Raw genomic sequence first — 23,061 nt, 5'->3', positions numbered from 1 at the left:
TTCTTCTTTATACCAAAGGACCAAACTCACACACGGCTCAGTATTTAAAATGGATTTAATATCTCAAAGGTTGACTTAACTTTCGCTAGAGGCTTTACGTGTACATTTTGTACAGATAGATAGATCTGAAGTAATGTACTAAAATATTTAATGGAGGCATGGTCTTTTAATAAAAACATAAAACTTTAATGTACACCCATCCACCGAACTGCATGGACATGGACCGCTATTCAAAAGTTACACAAAATACTTTAGAAAAAACTTTAGCTTCAAAGAGAAACGAAAACCTATTTTTTTAAAAAATCATTAAAACTGCTGAGTCAGAATGTTTTTAGGCAAAAAAAAAATTAGACATTTTCTGAATGGCTTTAGGATGATGAACGGTAAGAGCGACGCTGTGAGTTACAACAAACCTCAAAACTCAAGAAAGGCATAAATAATAAAACTTTTAAGAAACGTTAAAGAACAGAACCAGTGTCATACATGTCGTTTTCAGTGGAATCTAAGAATAAAGAACAGACAAAACCCCCTTTTTCACTTTAGATTTTTGCACAAATCTCTCACACATTCTGCTGCTGGCTCCTCGGATAAAAGGGAATAACATATGCGGACTACGAGCCTCTTGGATCTCACCGTGGTAAAAAAAACAACACGACGAGTTTCTTGAGATTGGTTTCTACCGGACAGGTTGGCAATTTTTCAAATAAAAAGTTCACCCCCGTGCCCTTGGAAACAGAAAACATCACAATGTGGTACAAAAACTAAAAGGTCACACAGGTGGAAAAGAAAAGCGTTGTTTCATTTTCCATCCGATCGTCTTGAGGGTCACATGAGAGGATTTGTGCAAAAAACAAGTTTTCCTTGGCTTTGCTGATTCAACACCGAGTCTCTCTTTTCTAATCATATGGAGTTCAGCTAAGGAGTAAACAGATGGTTATATTGTTTAACAGTTACTAAATCTACTGACTGTGGTGTAAACATTTCTTCGCTGCATGCAGAGCTTTGAACGCCTCCTTCCACGAAGCACCGATAATACTAAAAAGGAGACCGGCGGGCGGAGATGTTGGTGTGCGTTAATATAACCCCGTTAACTACAAGCTGTTAGTAAAATTAGCGCAACAATTTTTTTTTTTAGTGTTGAAAAAATATGCTTTATACACTGTACACTGTATAGCGTATGCCGGAATACATTCGTGTATTCGTATTGACCGTGTTCAGTGCAAATAACTTGTTAAAACTTCTCTACTAGATATCTCATCCAAACGGTATCGTCGTATTGGAAAACAAAATATACAGTACCTTTGTCTAATAGGAAACAGAGCTCTGGCACGTATAACGTAATATATATAAAAAAAACAAAACAAAAAAACACCCACACAAACACAAGCTACCGTCCTACAGTTTGGCAACAAATCAAACAGACCTTGTGCCTCTCCACAATAATAAAGAGCTTAACAGTAATGCCGACTGATTATCGATTTGTCATGATACTGTACAGTGGTGCATTTAATACTGCACATAAATGTATGAAACACTTTCTGATACAAAAATATTAATCTATAATGCAATAAACTTTGCATTGGAACAAAAAATAGTCTATAAACACCAAAAGAGAAGTTGTGGTACAATACAGAAACGATCAATATAAAGAATAAATAACTTAGAAACAGGTGCAACAACAAAGAAAAGAAAAAAACAGTTCTGTAATATTGCCTTCACTGGACAAGACTTTCTTTTTTTTTTACATTCTGGCTGAGCAGCGCCGCCTCCCTTTACATCAGTTCTCTCCGCAGTCGTCTGCTGCCTCCATGTGGACAGTAGTTTCACCTCCGCCTAACTGATCTTCTGCAGCAGCTTCTCTTCTATCAGTTCGAACTGCACGCTGACGGACATTTCGGCGATGAACTGGTCGCATCCCTCCTTGGTCACTTGTTTGCAGTACCGCAGGTCGATGTGGCAAATGCTGCCACAGCGCTTGAAGTAGGTCAGCGACTGGTCCGTGACTCTGTTACACACTGCGATGGGGGGCGGGGGGAAGAAATTGGGTTAGAAGAAAATTAACAGGTCACCTGTACAGACATAAACTCTGCACACGCACGGATTAATCAGCCTTTTAGTGGAGGAACGCTAAATCCAAAAGCCTCATTACGGTGAGCAGTGTTTTGGGATAAATGTGGCGACTTGCAACCGGAAATGTATTTTCCTTTCAGCTGTTTCTCTAATGGCCCTTTGATTTTAACATTTAATGATATTCCAGTGAGAGAAGTGTATCAGCTCATTATTTTTTTTAGCGTTTCTGCACTTTGATATGCATGATTAAATCCATGTTAAGATCATTTCATGCCTCTAACAGAACAACAAAAGGTAGAAAAAAATAATACAGCCTCCAGCAGGGCTTTAAAGTTGAATCAATTCCTAAACATGAAACTGAACATTCACAAAGGCAGCAGCTATTGAAGGATTATTGTATTAGATTGCATAAAATTCACGTGACAAATAAATCAGCACACTATCCCACTTCAGAATTTAAGTGTTTTAATCGATTTTCTGCGGTAACTTTAAGAAAAAAAACATTGGTTTCGGGAAGGGTTATTGAAATATTTGACAGTGATATCACTGCGACAAAAGCACCTAAAGGTACAATATGCTGCTTCAACTTCAAGTCTTCCCACGCTGACTCTCAACCGGTGCGGAAATCAATGTAGTTGTGTAAATTACATTGTGCTTTATAAGGTAAAAGGTGCAAACAAGCCAAGTGAAGGCAGATGATGTGATGTATATATTCACTGGAAGGAGAGACGATAACTCGATATGTGCGTCTAACAAATTCAATATCCAGCCGGGAGCTTACAGAGCTACTCGCAGCCTACAGAGACAGACTCGTACCTGACAGGTTGATGTCAGTGAGCGAGTCTCTGGTGGTCGTCCCCGCAGCGGTCAGGATGTTGACGGACTGGTCGGTGACGTGGTTGCAGTAGCTCAGGTCCAGCTTAGATAACAGCGGCATGTAACGAATGATGAGGCGCAGAGACGTGTCCGTGATGTCCAACCCCGCCAGACGCAAGTCCTCCACGTTACGCAGCTTACTCCTGTTGTCTAACTGACCTACAAAATGTTTTAAAATACAGAGGGAAGCAGATTAACAGGGGGATAGAGGAACTACAGAGGATTCACCGTATGAAGTCGGTGGAGTTAGTTTGACCGTATGAGTCTGGTGATAGTCCACATATTTATTACATTCAACAAATCCAGTGTAAAGACTGAACTCAATGATTAAGTGATCCTACTAACATGTGTATCCAAAGCTCCAGTGTTACTGTTGCTCTACCTGACATGTTTCTGCATAACACTGAACATCAAATCAACTTTATCGTCATCTAGCTGTACATACACAGCAGTACAGGCAAGATGAGAGAGCGTTTCTTCAGGATCCAATAACTTAAAGCAATTTAAATAAACAAGTGTTTGCATGTCTGGATCAGCAGTTCAGCATTCTGACAGCTTGTGGAATGAAGCTGTTGATCAGTCGGGAGGTTCTTCCTTTAACGCTCTGGAAACGTTTGCCTGATGGCAGCAGTTCAAATCGTTTATGGAGAGGGTGTAAGGAGTCCCTGACAATGTTCGGTGTCCTGCTCCTGCAGCGGCTCTGGAGAAGTTCTTGGACAGAGGTGAGGGAAACCACGATGTACACAGCGCTGAAACTGGGGCACCAACTGTGCATTAACACACAGCCGAGAATAGTCCCTAAATGCACCATTTACTACAATTTTCTATAAATTACCTCGGCCAACCTTTTCAGGAAATTATTTTGTATATTTGTAAGCTTCATTTTAAAGACCACCTCCAATAAAAACCTACTTTTTTTTGCCTTGCTAATGTGTCGTTATGGTTTTTTAAATGTGCTGGAAAACCTGTCCTGAGGGAAATAAACACTCGATGCCACTGCACCTTGAAAATGCCGTTAAACAATGAGTGTTACCAGGTTTCACAAATAACAAGTCTAAGGAACCAATCGTGTCAAGTCGCTGGGTAGGTTTTCTGTGTCATTATTCTGGCTTGAGTGTGCGGCTGAATTACTCCAACAATACAACATGTCCTTGTGCAGCGTGGAGTAGTTTTACAGTGATTGAGCAGAGCTACAGCTTCTAAATGTGCAACTCTGACACACTGAGACAAATTTTTAGGGATTAAATCAACAACCAACGAGAGAGAGAGAGACAGGAACCAGACAGAGTAGGGAAGTTGTAAAGTCTCGGGAGACTGACTAATGCGCTGATTATTTATTTATTTTTTTGGTCTTTTCATTGAATTTGGCGATAATGAGAAAAGTGTTTTGTTCGGCACAGAAGCTTTTACATGTCTGTGCTTCAGGCTCATCACCTAATGAGTTCACAATCTGGATCCCACCACATGTTTAGTACTCCACTTGGTTTGGAAAGAAAATCCGGGGGGGGAAAAAGGCACGTTTTAACAGTAACACCCTGTTGAAAACCTCTAATATCAGTGGCTTCACTGTTGTTGTTTTTTGTGGAGTTCTTGCTCACAGAAAAGGATGAGTGATCCCAGTGTAGATAACACCAGTGTTTACTGCTATTTGATGTGTAGACAGTGATCAGAAAGGCCAGACGGGATTAAAAGAGCTGCAACTAAACAAGAGGTTGATCTTCCTGCTGCCGTATTCCATATCAAATCATCAGGGACCTTCTACTCGAGCATCCTTGATTTGCTTGCAACCTTTTCATAGTGAGCTGAGGGTATCTGGAATGGTATCTGTGAAATTTTAGATTCCTTAGATGATTTTTTTGGAGTGGACACAAAGTGCACAACAACGCATACAGTTCCTTCTTTTCCTAATGTTGACTCATTCCATTCACCAACTAACGTATCCCCCTCTCTAATAGTTTAGACAGAATGTGCTTGTACCTGGTCTGTTATCAGTGGGAGGCGACAGCAGGTCTCTCATCTGGGCGTCTTTCAGACCCTCCACCCACTGAACATCCAGGGTTCGCAGGAGAGGACAGCTGGAGGTGCAGAGAGCTGAGACGGCCACCCAGGAGCATCCTGACAGAAGCAACACCCTCAGACCTGCGGGGAGACGAGGACATGCACAGCTTCACTTTCCCAGTTTTCAGCTCTACATGGACACGATCGGATACGTGGCAAGCTAAATATACTGCAGATTTATCTCATGTTCATTATGGGGGAGAAATGTGCCCTATTTTTCAGTTCTCTGTCTCCAGAGTTTTAGCTAATCTGAGGTCATGAAAACAAACCATAATAGATGCAAGAAGTATTGTAATCTAAATACACGAATGATCCAGAAAGAGACACACAAGTAGCAAAGAAAAGCATGTAAACCTTGTAAAGTCAGCAGCCTCTGGGGATATAATTATCTGTACAGAGGAGCCTTATGGGAGCATGTTAATGAAACGCTCTCACACTCAGCAAAACCCAAAACAAACGGCACTCTGGTCTTCAATTTTTGAAGTTTATTCAGCAGTCTGTGGCGCTATCATTGATCCATGCCCCTTCATTGGACTCTTTGGTGTATCAATAAACAATATTTCCCTCGAAAAAGCCACAACTGAACTGTATAGCCTCCTCCTCCCTTCTGGCACGTCGGCTTACTCTCATGAATTGGAAGAGTGACCGTCCCCCGTCTTTTGGCAGATGGATCTGTGATGTTATGTTTTGGTTTTTTTTAAATTGAAAAAATGAGATATACGTTGAATGGTTCTGTGACCAAGTGTCATTTGACATGGCGTCCCTTTATCTCCCATGTAGAACAGCTAACGATGCATTCTGACTCTGTATAAGATGTTTAACATTTGTTTTTCTGCATAACCACAATGACTTTTTGGCTTTGTGTCTTTTTTGTTTTTTCTATCTGTCTGGTTTGGTGTTTTTTCTCTCCTTTTTTTTTTTAAATATATGATGTCACATTCTGAAGGCTTGTTCTCTGTAAAACAAAAAGTTCAGTAAATATACATTGACAAAAAAACAAAAAAAAAACAAAGACGATGGTCAAATTCTCTTCTAAAAATACTTTTAAAATCTGTTACTTCTTTGGAACAGTTTTTTATTACTACCTGAAAAAGTGACGATGCAAGCACCTGAAGAAAAGGCATGTTTTTGTCTTTTAAAGGCTGAGCTGTACAAGGACTATGTAGCTGACCGCTGCTGGCTGTGACCTCAACATGAGCCAGTTCACCCTCAGCTGTGGCTGCTCAGGCCAAGTCTGTAGCATTGCAGTAAGAAAGATAACTAGAAAAGCCAGTTCACTGACAACCAGTGCACCGTTTGACTGAGACAAAATGTCGCTGTGATTGTGACTGCATGTGTTTTGGTTGTTAAGATTAATGTAGTTTAACGTAAGAGAGGTGAACCTAAAGTGGAGCCTCAGATGGACATACAGCCCACAGATGTCGGCTATTACAGGCAGTAAAGTTACTTTTTACACTGAGTGCAGTTTTCAGTGTCTCGGGCTTTTCTTCACATTTCTGCACAGACATTGGTCCATAAGGAAAACTGCAGAGAGCACAGTTTGCATGTCTTGAGTCAGCAGAGGTGCACACACGGAGCTCCGCAACATCACAAATCATCTTTCATGTATTTTGCCTCTTTTACTTCTCCCTCACATCACAGCTATATCTATTACTCTTTTGCTATCAGACATTATCTTGATGCACCTGGACGCATGTCGTTTCCTGAAGGTAACAGTGTGTGATTCAGGCACAACTGGAACATTAATGTCTGAATGTTGATGTCTTATTCTTACCCATAGCTGGATGAGTCAAATTGTTGCCTTCAATAAATACCTGCATCATCACACAGCAGCACAAACGATGAGTGCTACTTTAAATTGAGAGAGATGAGCACATTTCCACGTTACCCATCAGTGTTAATTATATGAATACGGGAACCAATCAGGATCCAACCGTGAATAATGTTCTGTGTTCTTCCACACACCTGACCCGACCTGGTCCCCTCCAGCGTCTGAGGATCACACCTTTGATTGTATTGCATTCACGTTATCTAACTCCTGTGAGGTATTAGTAACACATCTGCCATAGAAGAAGAGTCAAACACAAAGTTCAGCTGTATTCATAATCACAGCTTCTTAACGCAGCGCTGCTCACAGCCAGTGGCTCTACACTGACGCAGCTTTGCCTTTTCAAAGGAGTAAGCAATAAAAGTGTCAGACAGTCTCTGCTTTTTTGTAGCATCTGCAGTTTTCCTAAACTGTAACATAACTGTACTTTACCAGCGCACCACACGTGGATCAAGAGGGATACCACAGATATTCAGAGGGAAGGCTAAACTTAGTGGGAGGTATCGCTAAAGTAGCTCAGGAATTTTTTTTCAGCTGTTTTCCAACAGTACAATCAGTCTTCACAGGGCGAATATGCAGAAAGAAGCTGCAGAAAGACTTCACCAAACCTTAATTTCTCTGTTGATTTTACATAATATGGTTTTATGGGCTATCTATCATTGCCTCGCAGCTAGAAGGTCGCTGGTTCGCGTCCCGGTGAGGACACCCGGGATCCTTCTGCATGGAGTTTGCATGTTCTCCCCGTGCAGCGCGGGTTCTCTCCGGATTCTCCGGCTTCCTCCCACAACATGTTGAGGTCAATTGGTGATTCTAAATTGTCTGTAGGTGTGAATGTGAGTGTGCTTGGTTGTCTGTCTCTAAGTGTAGCCCTGTGATAGACTGGTTACCTGTCCAGGTGAACCTGCCTTCACCCTGAGTCAGCTGGGATAGACTCCAGCCCCCCATGACCCTAGTGAGGATTAAGCGGTGCGTAGATAATGGATGGATGGATGGCTTTACTGTAAATTTGGGCGATTTGTTTAAATTATGATATGAGCTAAAGGATGCTGTCAGGTCATGTGGAGAAGAATCAATGCACCACTCCATCTCTAAAATGAACCTTCTGAGGAAGATATTTTCACAATCACTAAGGTGGTAGAAACTTTGAAAACAGTTTCTTGAAATATTTTTCTTTTACTAAGACCCACAGTTCATTTGGTTTTGTAACAGTTACTTCAAGCAAAGCTATCATTAGAATAATTATGTAGTGAGACTCACTAAATGTCAAAATTCGATCTCTCAAACAGCCATCAGACCCTCGCCTCTAAAGTGCATTGTTTTCCCACTCTTTCATCTAAAAATGCACTTTGTCTTATTTCTATTGTTGTGTCTTGCTGTCTTGTTGGTTGGATTTATTTACCTGGAAGTCTGTTGATTAGCCAGCTGAGCTGTTTCTTGGAAATGTTGGTCCAGCTGAGGTCCAGAGCTACTGGCTGTCTCCGGATGATACCACTCAGCATGAGCGGTGTGATGGACTTACAGCGGTTCAGATTGATGTGCTTCCAGAGCCTTTTGTCACAGCACCTGATGGGAGACACAGTGGACGCTTGCATTGGATCGCTGTGTGTGACGAAGTGCAGAAGACAATGTTTTCAACTCTACAGAGCAGCTTGAACTCACCATCTGTTCCAGGTCCTGCAGACACGCATGCAGACGCAGAGATCTCTGTGAGTGAGGTGACTGAACACTGTCATCCACGTCTCTCGCCGCATCACGTGCGCTTCGCCGTCGTTCAGCGGCAGTCTGTCGGGCGGGGGGCTGATGGGGGGCGGCCGGATCACGTGGCGCTCCATTTGGATGCATTTCGGGGGCGACCGGCAGGGGAGCGGCCGGGGGCACATCGGTGTGATCGGCGTGCTTCTGCTCCAGCCGAGCGGCGAGTAACCACGTGCCGTCCCGTTCACCTCCCGCCCCCGGTGCCGCAGCCAGTCGCCCAGGTCGCTGCTGCCGTTATTAAGAGGCCATCGAGGCTTCTGTTCGTCTACTTCATTCTCAGGCTCAGATTTTACCGGCCTGTGGTTCTGATTGGCCAAACAGTCCTCCGTTTTTAGTGGTTGTCTGTTTTGATTGGCCACACCTTCCTCCAGTTTAACAACTCTGCGGCTCTGGTTAGTGGTTGAGTCCTCTGTTTTTAGTGGTTTGCGGTTCTGATTGGTCAGACAGTCTTCATTCTTCAGCGGTCGGCGGTTGTGATTGGCTGGGCTGTCCTCCGTCTTCACTGAGACGTGCTTCTGGTTGCTCAGACAGTCTTCTGTCTTCGTAATTTCCTGGTTGAACTCTTTGCTCGGCTCTTTGTTGGGAAGACGTCGGCGCTGATGGCGAGCTTTGAGCTGAGCAGAACTCCTCTCCTGAGCTTCTCCTGGCTCACTGCTTGGTCCAGCTCTGGGAGAGTTGGAGGAGGACTGGTCACTTTCTCTGGCCGTGGATGTCCTCAGAAGTGGATTTAATAGGATCTTAGCTTTGTCGTCTGTACTACTGTCTCTCTCTTTTGTCGCTGCCTCTTCTTCTTCAGCATCCTCTTCTTGGTCCTCGTCATCATACTCATGTTTCTCCTTTATATGCATCCTTTCCAAGGACAATCCGTCTTCTTCGTGGTCCTCCTGGTCATCGTCTTCATCGCCGTGATCGTTCTCTATCTTGATTTGTCGCAACAGCTTTGCAGTAAATGGATCTTCCAGTTTTGAAAGTTTCTTCTGAAAAACAATAGAAGGAACATCCATAATTTTAAAGGTAATAAAAACATCAGTTTGCCAGAGTGAAGTTAAGGATGTTCTAATTTTTTTGGATTATTTGTTTTTAATGTATATTCTGTTATAAATAAAGTTAAGGGGGTACAAAGTTGGTTTATTAAAGAATTTCATATTTTCAAAAATGTTAGTTTTTAATTAAAAACACAGCAAATAAATATCAACTAATTAGTCTGAGAAGTCCACTGTGACTGTCTGCATATCAAGCTGAGCCTCAACCCAAAGTCTGACAAACCTTTATCCAGTTAATTTGCACATTTTCATACAGATGAATTCTTCTGTTCTCAGCCTTCTTTATCTTTCCTCTTTGTTCTATTCACAATAAACACTAAATTAATTCCGTGCAGGAACTGTTCCAAACTGTGAGGAAACACCACTCGGAATACTAACTAAGATTAAATTGTCTCACCTTCTTTTTCATAATAACAGGTTCATCATTGGTGTCAAAAAGTTTCCTCTTTTTCCTCAGCGGATTGTCTTCTAGTCTCGGTCGGGGTATGCCGTCCAGAGACAGCAAGGGGGGGCGTTTCTTTGGAGGCTCCTCGTCGTTCCTCTTGGATATTACTTCCCGCTCGACCTTTCTCTTCACAGCGGATGCGGTAGTCAAGGCAGTCACAGTTGTTGCGGCCACGATGGGCGGGTCAGGCTCCTCTTTTAGATCTCGGTTTAATCGCGGCTCTTTCAGCAGCGAGCCGGGAAGATTTGATGCGTACTTGAATCCTGGCCCCCTTTTTTGCTTTGAGGCCAAAAGGTTAGAAGAAAAAAGAGCACAACTTTATTTCTCTTGTTCTGAGATCCTCAGATAAAGTCAGCAGCTTTAACAAACTCATCATTGGGACACATGCAGAATAAAGTCCATACTGATGCTTACTTTCCCCGTTTTCCCGGCATGGTTACACTTTGGGCATTCCCAGCAGTTCGGCAACTCATCGTTGACGACTCCATTGGAATCTTTAATCTGAGCAAAAGCAGACAGACTCTTTAACAGGAAACAAACAGCAGCTTAGGAATCTTAAAAGCATAGTTTATGATGGGAATAGTCAATACATATTGAGGAATTTACCTTGAGACAGTTAGGATGAACAATCTCATTGCAGATGGAGCACTCCATGAGCATGAGGTTAAACTTCTCCTCCTCATCCTCCACCGTGTCCTCCTTTCCTGCCTCTCCACACACAAGACAAACTGCTGTGTGGGGCAGGACAGGCTGGTGAGGGAAAGAAAAAAAAAACGCAGAGAGTTTCAGACTGCTGCATCAAATCACTGTTTTCTTTGAGGACAATGTTTAACAAAAATTAACCCACACTTCTGTCATTTTAAAATACTGAACATCTGGTGCTGAGAAACAGATTTTGAATATTTCACAGTACTGGCTTGTAACAGCCTACTGGTGTGACTCAACAAAGAAAATGATGTGATGTTGAGCCTAATGGTGTGTTCAGACTACTGGTAAAAAAAAGCAACTGCGTACGAGTCATTTTCAACGGCGATATGAAGCCAAAAACTGACACCTGCTCTGTGACACCCTACTAATCAAAGTCCTGTTTCTATTCTGAAACTTATTCTTGCTGGTAGCCAGAGTGCTCTTTAACTGTACCTTTGTCTTAGTGCGACGTCAACAATGTCAAGAACGCCAAAGCAACACTTCAGCTGCAACTCTGTGACCATGTAACTCTCCGTGCTCGGCTCTTTGGTAACTTTGGCGCTCTCAGTGACATAAGAATCAGTAAATTTATATAATTCTAGTCCAACAGTGAACATTAATATAATGATCAGTTTATACAGTAGAATGAGCCATCATTTGTTATCAGAGGTGGGAAGCAATGAAGTACAAATACTTGGTTACTGTACTTAAGTAGATTTTGCAGGTATCTGTACTTTACTGGAGGATTCATTTTTCTGACCACTTTTTACTTTTGCTTCCTACATTTGAACACAAATATCTGGACTTTCTACTCCTTACATTCTCTAAACTGACTTGCTACTTGTTTCAACCTCTGCGGATGACGACATGACGTAAAAGACGTCACAACAAATGTGTGCAATTTGTCCCTGAAGCTCAACACAGCCCTGCCTGCCTCAGCTGCCTGTGAGAGGCTTTTTAAGCACCGCAGGACTGATTTTCAGACCCAGAAGGGCCCGTCTTCATTCAGAGAACTTTGAGAACCAGCTTCTGCTGAGGCTCAATAAAAGATGTTGGTAGTCTTGAAGAGATGAGTGTTTCCATGTTGATTATGTTTAATGTTTATAATGTTGCTAAAATGGAAAACTGTCCAGTGATGTGTTTCTCTGCAGCAGCACTGTGCAGCTTCTTAAAGGATGAAAACAATCCTACCTTGTGTGCTTAAAACTTTTTTCATTTTACAGTTATCAAAAGAGGCATCGTGTATCATCAAAGCTAAAAATTCAATTTTACTTTTGTACTGAAGTAAATTTCTGAACCTGTACTTTTTGTTACTTTTACTCGAGTAAAGGAGTTGAATCAGTACTTCTACTTTAACCAGAGTCCATTTTTACACAAGTACCTCTACTTCTACTTAAGTAAAGAATGTGAGTACTTTTGCCATCTCTGGTTGTTTCTATTTACTTCAGTTGCTTTCATCATTTTCAGTAGAAAAACCTTGCATACTTATTTATTTTATAGCCTCCCACTATAATTTATGTTGCAGTGATATTCACTTTGAATCTAACGTGTTATAAACTTAACAACTTCCACACCTATTTGTTGTTTACTGCCAGTTTGCAGCTAATACAGATGTGTTAATACCAACAAATAGGCTAATGAGGTGCAGCAGATGTGATGACCTGCAGGATACGCCGAACTCTGAGCAAGTGGTGAGTGATAATGAACATCACGGGTGGGTTAGACGCATCTATATATATTAAAAGTGAGACACAATTGCTAAAGATATCAGGATAAACGCCTGGACACTCTCACTATCTTCTCTACAGTGGTCAAACAGTCAAGCCGAGCCTTTCTAATTATCTGTATTGCAGAAACGGTGAATCCATCAGTCGCTCTGCATGCCTCTGTCCATGGTGCTGAAACATTCAAACACATCCGTCTCTACACGACCCCACCGCTGCACCAGCCAACACTTCTGCACGTATTACGACTACTACTACTACTACTACTTGCACTAGTAGTACTACATGTGTCAACCCTACTACAAATGATAAACAACAAATTGCAACTAGCAACCACTCATAGTTCCCATAGCAACCACCTGGAACCCCCTAGCAATCACGTTGTTCTGCCCTAGCAACCGTGTCGAACACCCTAGCAACTACTTCACAACCACATGGGCGCACTCAAAATCAAGTATTCGAAAATAAAGGGAGGCTACACCTATTAAAGAATCATTAATGGACCCGTGTGCGGGATTACGAGGGGTCTATTAACAGAAATGGAATACAGGATTACTAATTATGTTTTCATTACTGTAGATTTGTGGTTAAGCCCTCCATATCTGCACAGGATGAGGGTCCTCTTGAACAGAGCTCATCATATTTCTACAGTATCCTAGAATGGATAAACCAAACACTGGCTCTAGAGAAGGGCTTTTGCATTTGTTCTATTAAAGTGACAGCCATCATAGGGTCTCCTGCAGGCTTGGAAAGGGACGGGGTTTCAGCTGGTTGCAACTAAATCCTGCACATTAGCCTTCTAAAGGAATGTTTCTGGGATGACTGATACTACACTCGCTAAATGCCAACAAGTTGTAGGTTTATCTGACAATAAATATAAGATACAGGCACTTTGGCTCGATATAAATGTTGAATAAAACACCTCTAAAGCTCATGGACAAGCTCTGGTTGTACGGGGGATTCAGGTTTAAACCATGTCTTGGCCATTTACTGGTTGCTCAGTAAATTCATAGTGACATCAAGACACCAGAAAATTAATTGGAAATAATTTCATAACAACATATAATGTGTTAATTTGTAAACTTAGAGGTGCTGTGCTTTTGTTTTTTCTCTGGAAGTCGCTTTTTCTACCTGTTTCCAGTCCTCATGCTATGCTAAGCTAAGCTAATCACCCACTGGTTGTACCTTTTTATGTACCAGCTCTGAAACTGCTACCACTTTTTTCATCTGTCAGCAAAAAAAAAAGCCTATTTCCCAAAATGTCAAACATCATATCACAAGTACAGTCCCTCTTAGAACATTATGTACTCACAGCAATGCACTGCCTCATAATGCAGGACTGTTTCATTCGCCCCGGCCCGCCAAACTTCTTCATGTCTTTACAGAAGTGGCACTCTCCACACTCCGTCCGCAGACATGCCTCGCACTTTCGACAGCGCGTCCTTCTCCTCCTGGCACCAGATGTTCCCCGACTGGCTGACAGCTTGACTGCTGATGCAGGAGATGCTGCCATCTTAGGTTTCGGCCGGTTGGGAGGCCGGGGCTGAAAGGATAAAGAGGATACGGTGTCAAGGGCCAAAAACAACAATATTTCACAAACAGACATTTAAAGGTCAGATGAAATAGTTGTTTGCAATGAATTAATATGTGGTTTTTAAAACATCTATTATTCTTCTACATATTAGGTATAGATTTCAAATGCAGCTTGCATCATTAGCTTTCACAAAAAAAGTACTCAGCCTGTAGATGCTTTAGAATCCGCACTAGGAATGAATGCAAACTACTGTATACGAATATTATCATTTTATTAACTAAATACATATTGATAATAAGTAAAAGAAAGGCACAAAGCTCAGCCATCTACTGCTCTGAATTACACTGCCTTTCATTTAATAATGGTGCTATGGCCCATTGGTAAGCGCATGTTATGTAATAAAGGAAAAAAAAAAAAATCCAAACATCCTATTAAACTCAGCTGAGATGAGAGTCATGGTGGATGTATACGGTACTGCCTGATCCTTTCTTTGCTCTTTCTATCTCGGGGTCAATAGTTCCAAGCACAGACTAAAGGACACGACACCTGCATCCACATAACACACATCCACAAACCTGATCAAAACGTGCTTTGTATAAACAAATTATTCATGGCTGTTAAAGTGCAGAATACGAGAGAAAACAAACACGTCAAAAAATGTCCCTGGAGGCGTCTTCCAAATTTAGCACCTCACTTGCTTCCATGTTTCTACTTCAAAGAGAAGCTGCACTTATGGTTACATTTCACACATGGATCACTAGGACCCATTATTCTGCGATGCGGGGCACACAGACTGATTTAGAGCAGTACGCATTATTAAATGTGCTCCATTTAATAGAAGTGGGCAGTGGGGATGAGACGCCTTTGATCAGCCTCATTATTGTTCTTGTGTTATAGATTCCAGCGCTTCCCAGGCTCGCAGCCAAACCACAACAATGTATTTTTAACATGAAAACCACATGTCAAAAACGCTGCCAACCGTGCCACGTGAGGAAATAAAGTGGCAGCGTGTGAGATGAAACAAACAGGAACGAGGAGTGCAACAAAAAAAAAAAAAAAAACACTGCAGCTCTTTGGAAAATGAAGATCGGATTTCTTTAGTTACATCGGCAGTGCAGATTTTCCTGGTGTCAGCATAGCAACAGCCACGTCCCATTCCCTAACAGAACAGTCTATGACACACAGACTTGTAACCAATAAGAACTGTAATGAGACCCTCTAACAGAAAAAGTAAGCAGGCTAAATCTGAGGCATATTACAATAATTTATTCTAACAATAGCCATGAAATAGACTGACATAGGCAGTCAGATATGTGGTTACCAGACAGGATTAGAGTGAGATATTGGGGAAGAGGGGGGAGGCGGAGGGAGGGAGGGGTAGGGCTTGTGCAGTCTGTACTGGACTGTTCTGGGGGTATTCATGGGGATTAAAATGAGGAGGAACACTGAAATGAGACCAAATAACCCAGCGAGTACTGTAGTTAACACAACGTGATCTGTAATTCAGCGTCTGCCGGGTAAAGTTATGACTAATCTGCAAGGTGCCGTTAAATAACAGGTAAACAGACGGCTTGTTTACACCTGTAACTTACACTACAGGTGCATGCGGCGAGGCTTCATTACAAAGATTTCCGCTTGCTGTACATATTGTCTCCTAAATCCCCCTCTATGCCCCACCCCAACCCCAGCGCCTGTTAAGTGGAAGATCTCCAAAGCAGATATTCCTCCGACATGCAGATTTAAATGACAACAACAAACCGACCGCCTTTCGATGTAAGTACGTCAGCTGCACGTGTTTTTTTTATTTTTATTTATTTTTTGCGTTGAAACCTAAGATTATCTTGACCAAAGACTGTAGCCGTCATCAGCATGTTTCTGCAGAAGCGCGAGCTGCGGTATGTTTTCCTGTACATCTGTCCTCTTTGTACAGTAACAAGGACCGCACAGGTGACCAGCTAGTCATTTTTTTTGGCACTTCAAAGCTCATTCAGCTGGGAAACATTATGCAAAGCAGACTCTTATGTTCAGTGACACAGCCCCCCCGAGCTACTGAGGATATCATCACATTAAACACACACGCTGAAGACAGCGCGCTACCGGACTACAGAAACAAAATGACAAATTGTTTTATCAAAGAAATTTAAAACCACATACTTGTTAGCAGCAAAGCACACAACGCTGTGGTGTCTAAAGTCAACACTGACATAAATAGACCACTTTCATATAGTTACAAAGTCTCCAATCATTGTGACCCAGATTCATGATTTCTCTTTATGTGCATACAATTGACTTGGCAAAAAAAAAGGAAAAAAAATGGGCTTCACAGGTTCCTGGAGGGATTACTTTTCTGTTAAGCTGTAGAGGTGACATATGCTGTAAAGCTGATGCTGTGTTTGAAAGAAAAACACAACATGTGCTCAGCTCTCAATGTATACCGTGAAGCACAGATTTTCCGTAAGAAAAAATGAAAAGTGGAGCAAGTATTAGGCGCCAACTCTAATAAAAAAAATAAAAAAACCTCTGCTGGGTAGTTACTCAAGCTGCAACAGTGTCAATCAATTGTAAACTCTCCATACATTCACAGCTTTGGAGATGTTAGAGATGCATTATACTGCACACGAGCATGCATTCTGGCTGCACAATCATTCACAAGTGGTTCAGATTGATGCTGAGCTGCTGACAGTCTTGGCTTTGGATCCTCACTACCTCACATCTTATCAGTTATTAGGTGTATATTAACACTGAGATTAGCAAATTTAAGTGATGTTCAAATAGCTGAACTTTGATTTCAGGACCAAGTGCATGAACTGAAAAAAATGTCTTGTGAGATTTGGCAGTGGAGCAAGATGTTCTCATTCATCTGCAGTCAGTGTTTTTCAAATCCAAATGCAGCCACAGTGTTAACGTAAGGGGGTGTGGTTCAGGGGCAAGCATGTAGTAGGAGAAATATCTCACAAAACAGATTTTCTTTCTGTTCGGGCAAGTCCTATCTTAGATGCACCTGACATTTACACCAAACATTCCTGGAGATGCATTTAATAATTGCTGCTTTTTTTAGTAACACACACTGGCACAATAAAGCTTGTTGTGGTTTTACTGGCGCGCACATTCCAACATGCATTTCGATACTTTTACAATCAAACCATGAAAGATTCATGTCCTGCATCTTGAAACAACCAAGAGCAGCCCCGAGGGTCTGGGATACATAAACACAGCCTGCTCCTATTGCTCGATTCACCTCATAAAAACACAAGCGTGCACACACACACAAACAGCAAAGCTATCTAAAAACAAAGGCAAAAATCAAAGACCAAGCACTGAAGGTAAGACTGAATCAATGCTTTTGTCTCCAGGTAGCTCCATTTCCTCGCTGCCCTGTGATGCTGCACATTGCTCTGTCTGACACAAGCATTCCTCTGGCGGCCTCACTGTGCCTGCCTGCAGGGCTTTAGTGTGCTAACCTGCTCAGAGTCTGAGTCGTAGTCCTCATCATCAGCGCTCAACGACATGGCCATGGCTGGTTTTCAGACAGCGTCCAGCTCACAGCAAACTGACATGGCTGCAGTCTCCTCCTCCCTCCTTCTACTCCTGCTACTGCTGTCAGGCCTACAGCCCTCCCTCCTGCTCCAAAGCTCCACAATACCACAAGCAGATGTAGGAAACACATACAAGCCTGCCTCATTAATATGGATCGACTCCCTGGAAAAAGAGGAGGAGCGCCGGGAAGCACGGAGCCAATGGGAGGCCGCTGAGCATCAGAATATGTACTGGGGGGTGTCTGCCTCTGTCCAATGAGGACGGAGCATGCAGAAGAGGTGCTATCATATTCATGATGAGTATCACAGCGAGAGGACAGGAGGCTCTGCACAGCCAATAGAGCCAGATGGCATCTCATTACAAAAGGCAAACACAAAGAGGCCCCGCGACCAGCAGCTGGCCTTTGGAGGGACGGATGGGGTTGATCCAGAGCGTTTACGAGACCAGCAGAAGCTTCACCTCTATACATTCATGTCCCATTCTTTAACCTCCTGTTGAGGCTTCTCCGTCTCTTAAGCAGTTCAAGTGTTTGCTTGGGCAATTAACTGGTAATAGACAATTAAAGAACATCCATTATAGAGATGATATATTAAACATTTTGAGTGACAAACTAAAGTTGCAATGTGACACATGCAAACTCATTTTACAAGTAAAAATCTACATTTCCCCTCATTGTGTCTGACGTACTGTTCAAGGACATTTCTTCACATTTGTACACGTTTGCATAACAATACATTGCAAGTAAGAGAATACTAAAGGTGGTATTAAGGAAATGGAGGAGGTAAAGTGATTCCTTTTTCCTTTTACAGATTAATGCACAAGCCTGGATTCTAACCCTCTTGCGGCCCACTGCTCGGCTCGTGGCTGGAGGAAATCAAAGGCTAAATGACACAGACATCAAAGGCGCTTCAAGCCTGCCGGTGTTTACAATATCACAATTTCACTCTATCAGAGGAGGTATTTGGTACAAAATGCCGATACCCGAAAGCCACAAGCAGTCAAAGTGGCACTCGTATAATGAGACATCCGCGCTGACTGAAAATTCCCCTCTTTTAGCGGAGCAGAGGGGCAAATCGCAATATTTAGAGGCCTCTGAAAATATTCATCCCAGTTACTGTCAAATTTGATACCAATTCGATGCCCCAAGCAACCCTGCAAACATACAGGCAGAGAAATCTCGTGCTTCTGCATCTGGCCCGAAAACGTGTCGTAACAATTTCCACTCTCGGTAAACAATGCTTCGACGGTCAATGGAAAACAATTCCGATAAAAGCTTGTTTAAGATCCAGAGGGCAAATTAAAATGTGTTAATGACAAAATACAGTACGTAGAAGTATGTGTACGGAGAGGAGGGAAAAATATATAATGAAAAAAAAAAACTCATTATTTACTTCATTAGGCAATACTGCAGCCTGTTAAGTCAAAATTATGCAAATGAGTACATCTAGTGCTTTAGGGAAGGAGTGCAATGAGTGTAGGGACAAGAGAGGGAGGGGAGGAAAACTCTGAGACGGGAGAAAAGCTTCGCACTTGGAAGCTAATGACAGGTGAGAGGTTTTAAGTTGAAACAGTGGAATACAGATGTTACACACTGCCTGTTTCTTTGTGAGGATCAAAGATTAAGAATACGGATCGATGTTAAATAAATAAACTGGCAGGATTTAAAATAAAACTAATGACAATACACTAATAATGCACTAATAGTCTGCCTTTAACTGTCCAACTTGTGCCTGTATAGTACACTTAAAAGTACACAAGCGCTCCTGTCGTGTACACTTCCTGAAAATATCTTGTTGATGTTTTGACGATCCAAGCAAAATTTCACAAAGCAAATCTCTCAGATGAAACTTCTTCATGTTTTTGCATCACAAAGTCAAGCAACAGGTGCATCAGAGCGAAACTCTTTCTATAATTACATAGATTGTTCTCTTATCGAGTGCTCATCAGCTCAATGTGAAACTGTGTTTGGTGTAAAAGCAATGAGGAGCAGTCACACTGCAGATGAAATGTTCTTACCTTTATAGTTTTCTTAGGCCAGTAAACCACAGGAATTCCAGTGATTGCTGATTTGGGGTCATCGTCAGCATGTTCTTTTAAGACAGCCTTGACAGCCACAGAGGAGAACAAAAGGTAAATCAGAAGTGTGTCACGGCTATTGAGTCATACCTGTTATGTAATATGATGTGTGTGTGTAACAAGCTCACGTCTTTTGTTTTTTACCTTTATGTCCTCCAGCAGAGCTTGCGGGTTCTCGATCCCCACTGGAACACATTTCTTGTTTTCAGGCAGTGACTCCAGCTTCTCCACCAGCGTTCTGAGTCCGTTCAGTTCGAACTCAGTCAAATGCGTCCATTTATTCTGGCACTCTGAGGCCGGAGAGTCCGAGGGGGTTTTGGGGAAATCTAGAGAGGTGGAGCTGGGATTACAGCTGTCCTCAGAGTCAATGCATAAAACAGCTTTTAGGTGTTGACCCTTCCCTGTGTCAGGCGAGCAGGGACCATCCAGAGCGACTCGTTCTGGTTTTTCACCCTGGTCGTCCCTGATTTGAGTCCCACATGAGTCCTCGTACGTGTCCTGGCTCCTGGAGTCAGAGGAGGGACTCTCTGTCTTCACCTTTGTCTCAAAGTCTGAAGGACAAAAGCAGATAACCTGTAATAACCCTTCATGCAAATATCCAATAGTACATTTGTGGGTGTATTCATGGCTTAATAAGTTTTAGCTTGACTATAAAACAGGATTTGTTCATGTATCTTCCTCAAACCTTCAAATCTAATCTCAATGATTACGGTCTTAATCTGTAGATTTCAAAAATAAAGCTAATGTTCACTTTCATGAATTAGAAACACGCATGTTGGAAATGTTGCTGCACTGCATTTCACAACAGAGCCGATCACATGGAGTGCAGATGTAGTATTCACTTTTAACATCTAAGGAACAGATACGTACAGGATTTTATCAGCATCCACAGACACCAGCGGGAGATACAGCATAACAGATGTACGTTACGTAAGTTCACTCACCCAAAGGCTCTTTGCGGACTTCTTGAGAAAAGTAGGACCGTTTGGTCAGACAGTGCAGGTATCTCTCCAGGACATACCAGCACATCTCATAGTAGAAGGGAAAACGAAATTTGGAATGAACCTGAAAACAAGGCCAGAAAATGTATATTCACATGAAGTACGATAAAACTAGTTTTCGCAGAGTTTTTGTAGAAACACAATTTCTTACACGTAATTCATTTTTAAAAGCCGTTTTCCTAATAAAAGTGTGGTTTGAGCTCTGCAGGCAGAAACAGACTTTTCAGCCATTAAAAAACAATTTCTTGTGTGTTCTGAAGCATGTGCACGATGGAGACTTTAGCCAGGAAACATATCGCTGACAGCAGTGTGGGGATAAACAGCCTTTAAAGAGATTATTACTCGTAGCAATATGTTGTGCTTTGTCACAGCAGAGACTGTCCTCTGATGCACACAAGCAATGTGCACAACTCTTCAGGAATGCAACTAAAATCTCAACAGATGGGCTTAGATTTTATAAGATGTGTTCATTATTCTTTTTGAAATACTAGTGTGAAATAGCCACACGGCCAATAAGGACAAAAACATAAATACATTCTGAAATTCCTGCAAGAAAAAAGAAATTTTCCAGATATGAGCTTATACAACACTGACAGAATCTTTTAAAAAATACTTGCTTTCTTTAGTTTTTTTTAATATGAAGTTGCTAATAAAATGCTTTTCCCCCTATTTAAATATATAATAATCTACACATTATTCCTAACAGTTTGTTTCCTTTGTTTCCTTGTCTACTGCTTCCTTAATTGATGTGTGCTACTGTCTTTGTCGGTGTTGTGCTGTTTCTAGAAAAACAATTTCCCTGAGGTACCCTACCAATAAAGTTCTATCCGAATCTGAATCTGAATCTGAATTAAAAATGGGCTTCCACAGATGTTCCAGCCATCATATTTTACTACACCTTTAAAGCCATTTTGTCACTCCCCAATATTTCTTCCCTTTGCCTCTTATTCTCCTTCAATCTCAACCAAACTGATTCCTCCTCCTCCTCCACGACACCTCTCATTCTCAGGTGAACTCTCCACCTTCCCCCCAGTCCTCAGAGACATGATTTATCCCATGTAGAGCGCACTGTTCTGCACTTGCAGGTCAGAGTTCGGCCACACATCAGAGACAGCAGACTCCTACCTTAGTCCTGTTCTCTATCTCATGGATGGTAAGCTGCATAGGAATGTTAAAGCTGTGCAGAATATTGCCTCCGAACACCAGCGTGTCCACGGGAGTGTAGACAGCGTGAATCCACCCTTAATTACAAAACAGCAAAAGTACGAGACATGTATAAAGAGGTGCGGAACAAAGAGAGGATTCATGCGAACCCACAGAGGGAAATGTATTGTGTAATGGTCAAATAAAGCATTTCTGTTCACTCGAGTGGTAGCTAATCTATTCCTGCTGGCTACTTTGACACATCCATGCCAACACACCAGATGGGATGAAGAAGGTGTATCCTTGTTTAAGCTCCACTCTCTGGCATCCATCAGCTCGGTCTCCCAGGAAGATATCGCTCTGCTTGCCTGACAGTACCCAGTCCTCATACAGAGCAAGGTTATGCGGGGTTGGAGGCACAAGCCAGAACACCTGACGAGAAGCAGAATTTTTTTTTACCTCTGCCACTCCAACGAACACAGTAAAGTGAAATTAACTGTGAAGCTGTTAACAGTATTAAAGGGTGTAAAATCATTTCCAGATATTTTCTTAATTTCTATCCTAATGGTCAGTTACATAAATAAGAATAATTAAGATTTATGTTCAAAAATATGTTAGAAGACACTACGAATGACTTACTTTCTGTCCCTTGAACACATGATACCAAACGGACGTTCCCCCAAAATCGATGTGGAAGTCCGTGTAGCAGCCCTTCACACTCATCAAACAGTACCTGATGACAAAACAAGAAAATAATACATAATCACATCATGGATAAGCATATGATGGGGATGCACAAACCTAACAGACTCACACCCAAAGCATATCGAAAAAGGAAAAACACATCTTGATCAATTAGAAGACAGCAGTAATCCTTTTTTTACTAATAAAAGAGTTAGCAAAAGCAAACACCACCAGAAGTAACTCAGAATTATTCACAGTAGGATTTCTCTCCTGTGGAAATTAATAGAGGAATGATTAGCACCCCGAGAAATAAATGATTGGCTAATTTCGCTGGATGGGAACAGCTCTGACAGAATCACCACTGAAGTGTAAACAGAAAATAAAAGTGTTTCCAAAGGCATCTCTGCACAGCGTTGTGTTGCGAGTCCCACTGAGACACACTGTGACATATTAACGAATAAGAACAAGGATGTTTACTTTGCATCTTTCCGCCACAACAGCTGAACTTTCAGTAGGAGCAAAGTCTAATGGGCAAAATGTTAGGATTTTGTCTATGGCATCATTTTGGACTGTTTCATGAAGGATGGAGTTTTCAAATTT

The 23,061-nt window shown here is 41.9% G+C and overlaps 1 protein-coding gene across 1 annotated transcript in view; it reads right to left on the bottom strand.

The window, feature by feature from the left end:
* Nucleotides 1-37: 37 nt before the first annotated feature.
* Nucleotides 38-23,061, bottom strand: part of kdm2bb (lysine (K)-specific demethylase 2Bb) — a 27,866-nt gene continuing 4,842 nt past the window's right edge. The window contains exons 7-21 of the mRNA XM_008304413.1: nucleotides 22,417-22,510; nucleotides 22,056-22,209; nucleotides 21,760-21,875; nucleotides 20,578-20,698; nucleotides 19,778-20,184; nucleotides 19,574-19,660; nucleotides 13,799-14,029; nucleotides 10,682-10,825; nucleotides 10,490-10,576; nucleotides 10,028-10,354; nucleotides 8,492-9,564; nucleotides 8,232-8,395; nucleotides 4,924-5,085; nucleotides 2,887-3,105; nucleotides 38-2,015 (exon numbers count right to left, since the gene is read on the bottom strand). Of these exons, the coding sequence (XP_008302635.1) occupies nucleotides 1,834-2,015; nucleotides 2,887-3,105; nucleotides 4,924-5,085; nucleotides 8,232-8,395; nucleotides 8,492-9,564; nucleotides 10,028-10,354; nucleotides 10,490-10,576; nucleotides 10,682-10,825; nucleotides 13,799-14,029; nucleotides 19,574-19,660; nucleotides 19,778-20,184; nucleotides 20,578-20,698; nucleotides 21,760-21,875; nucleotides 22,056-22,209; nucleotides 22,417-22,510 (3,568 nt within the window). The 3' untranslated portion in view covers nucleotides 38-1,833. The remainder of the gene's footprint in view (nucleotides 2,016-2,886; nucleotides 3,106-4,923; nucleotides 5,086-8,231; nucleotides 8,396-8,491; nucleotides 9,565-10,027; nucleotides 10,355-10,489; nucleotides 10,577-10,681; nucleotides 10,826-13,798; nucleotides 14,030-19,573; nucleotides 19,661-19,777; nucleotides 20,185-20,577; nucleotides 20,699-21,759; nucleotides 21,876-22,055; nucleotides 22,210-22,416; nucleotides 22,511-23,061) is intronic.

Source organism: Stegastes partitus, unplaced genomic scaffold (genome assembly GCF_000690725.1).
Source record: "Stegastes partitus isolate 25-593 unplaced genomic scaffold, Stegastes_partitus-1.0.2 Scaffold2213, whole genome shotgun sequence".
Taxonomy (NCBI): Eukaryota; Metazoa; Chordata; class Actinopteri; family Pomacentridae; genus Stegastes; species Stegastes partitus.
Note: the sequence above shows the minus strand (reverse complement) of the source record. Positions and strands in the feature narration are given on the sequence as shown.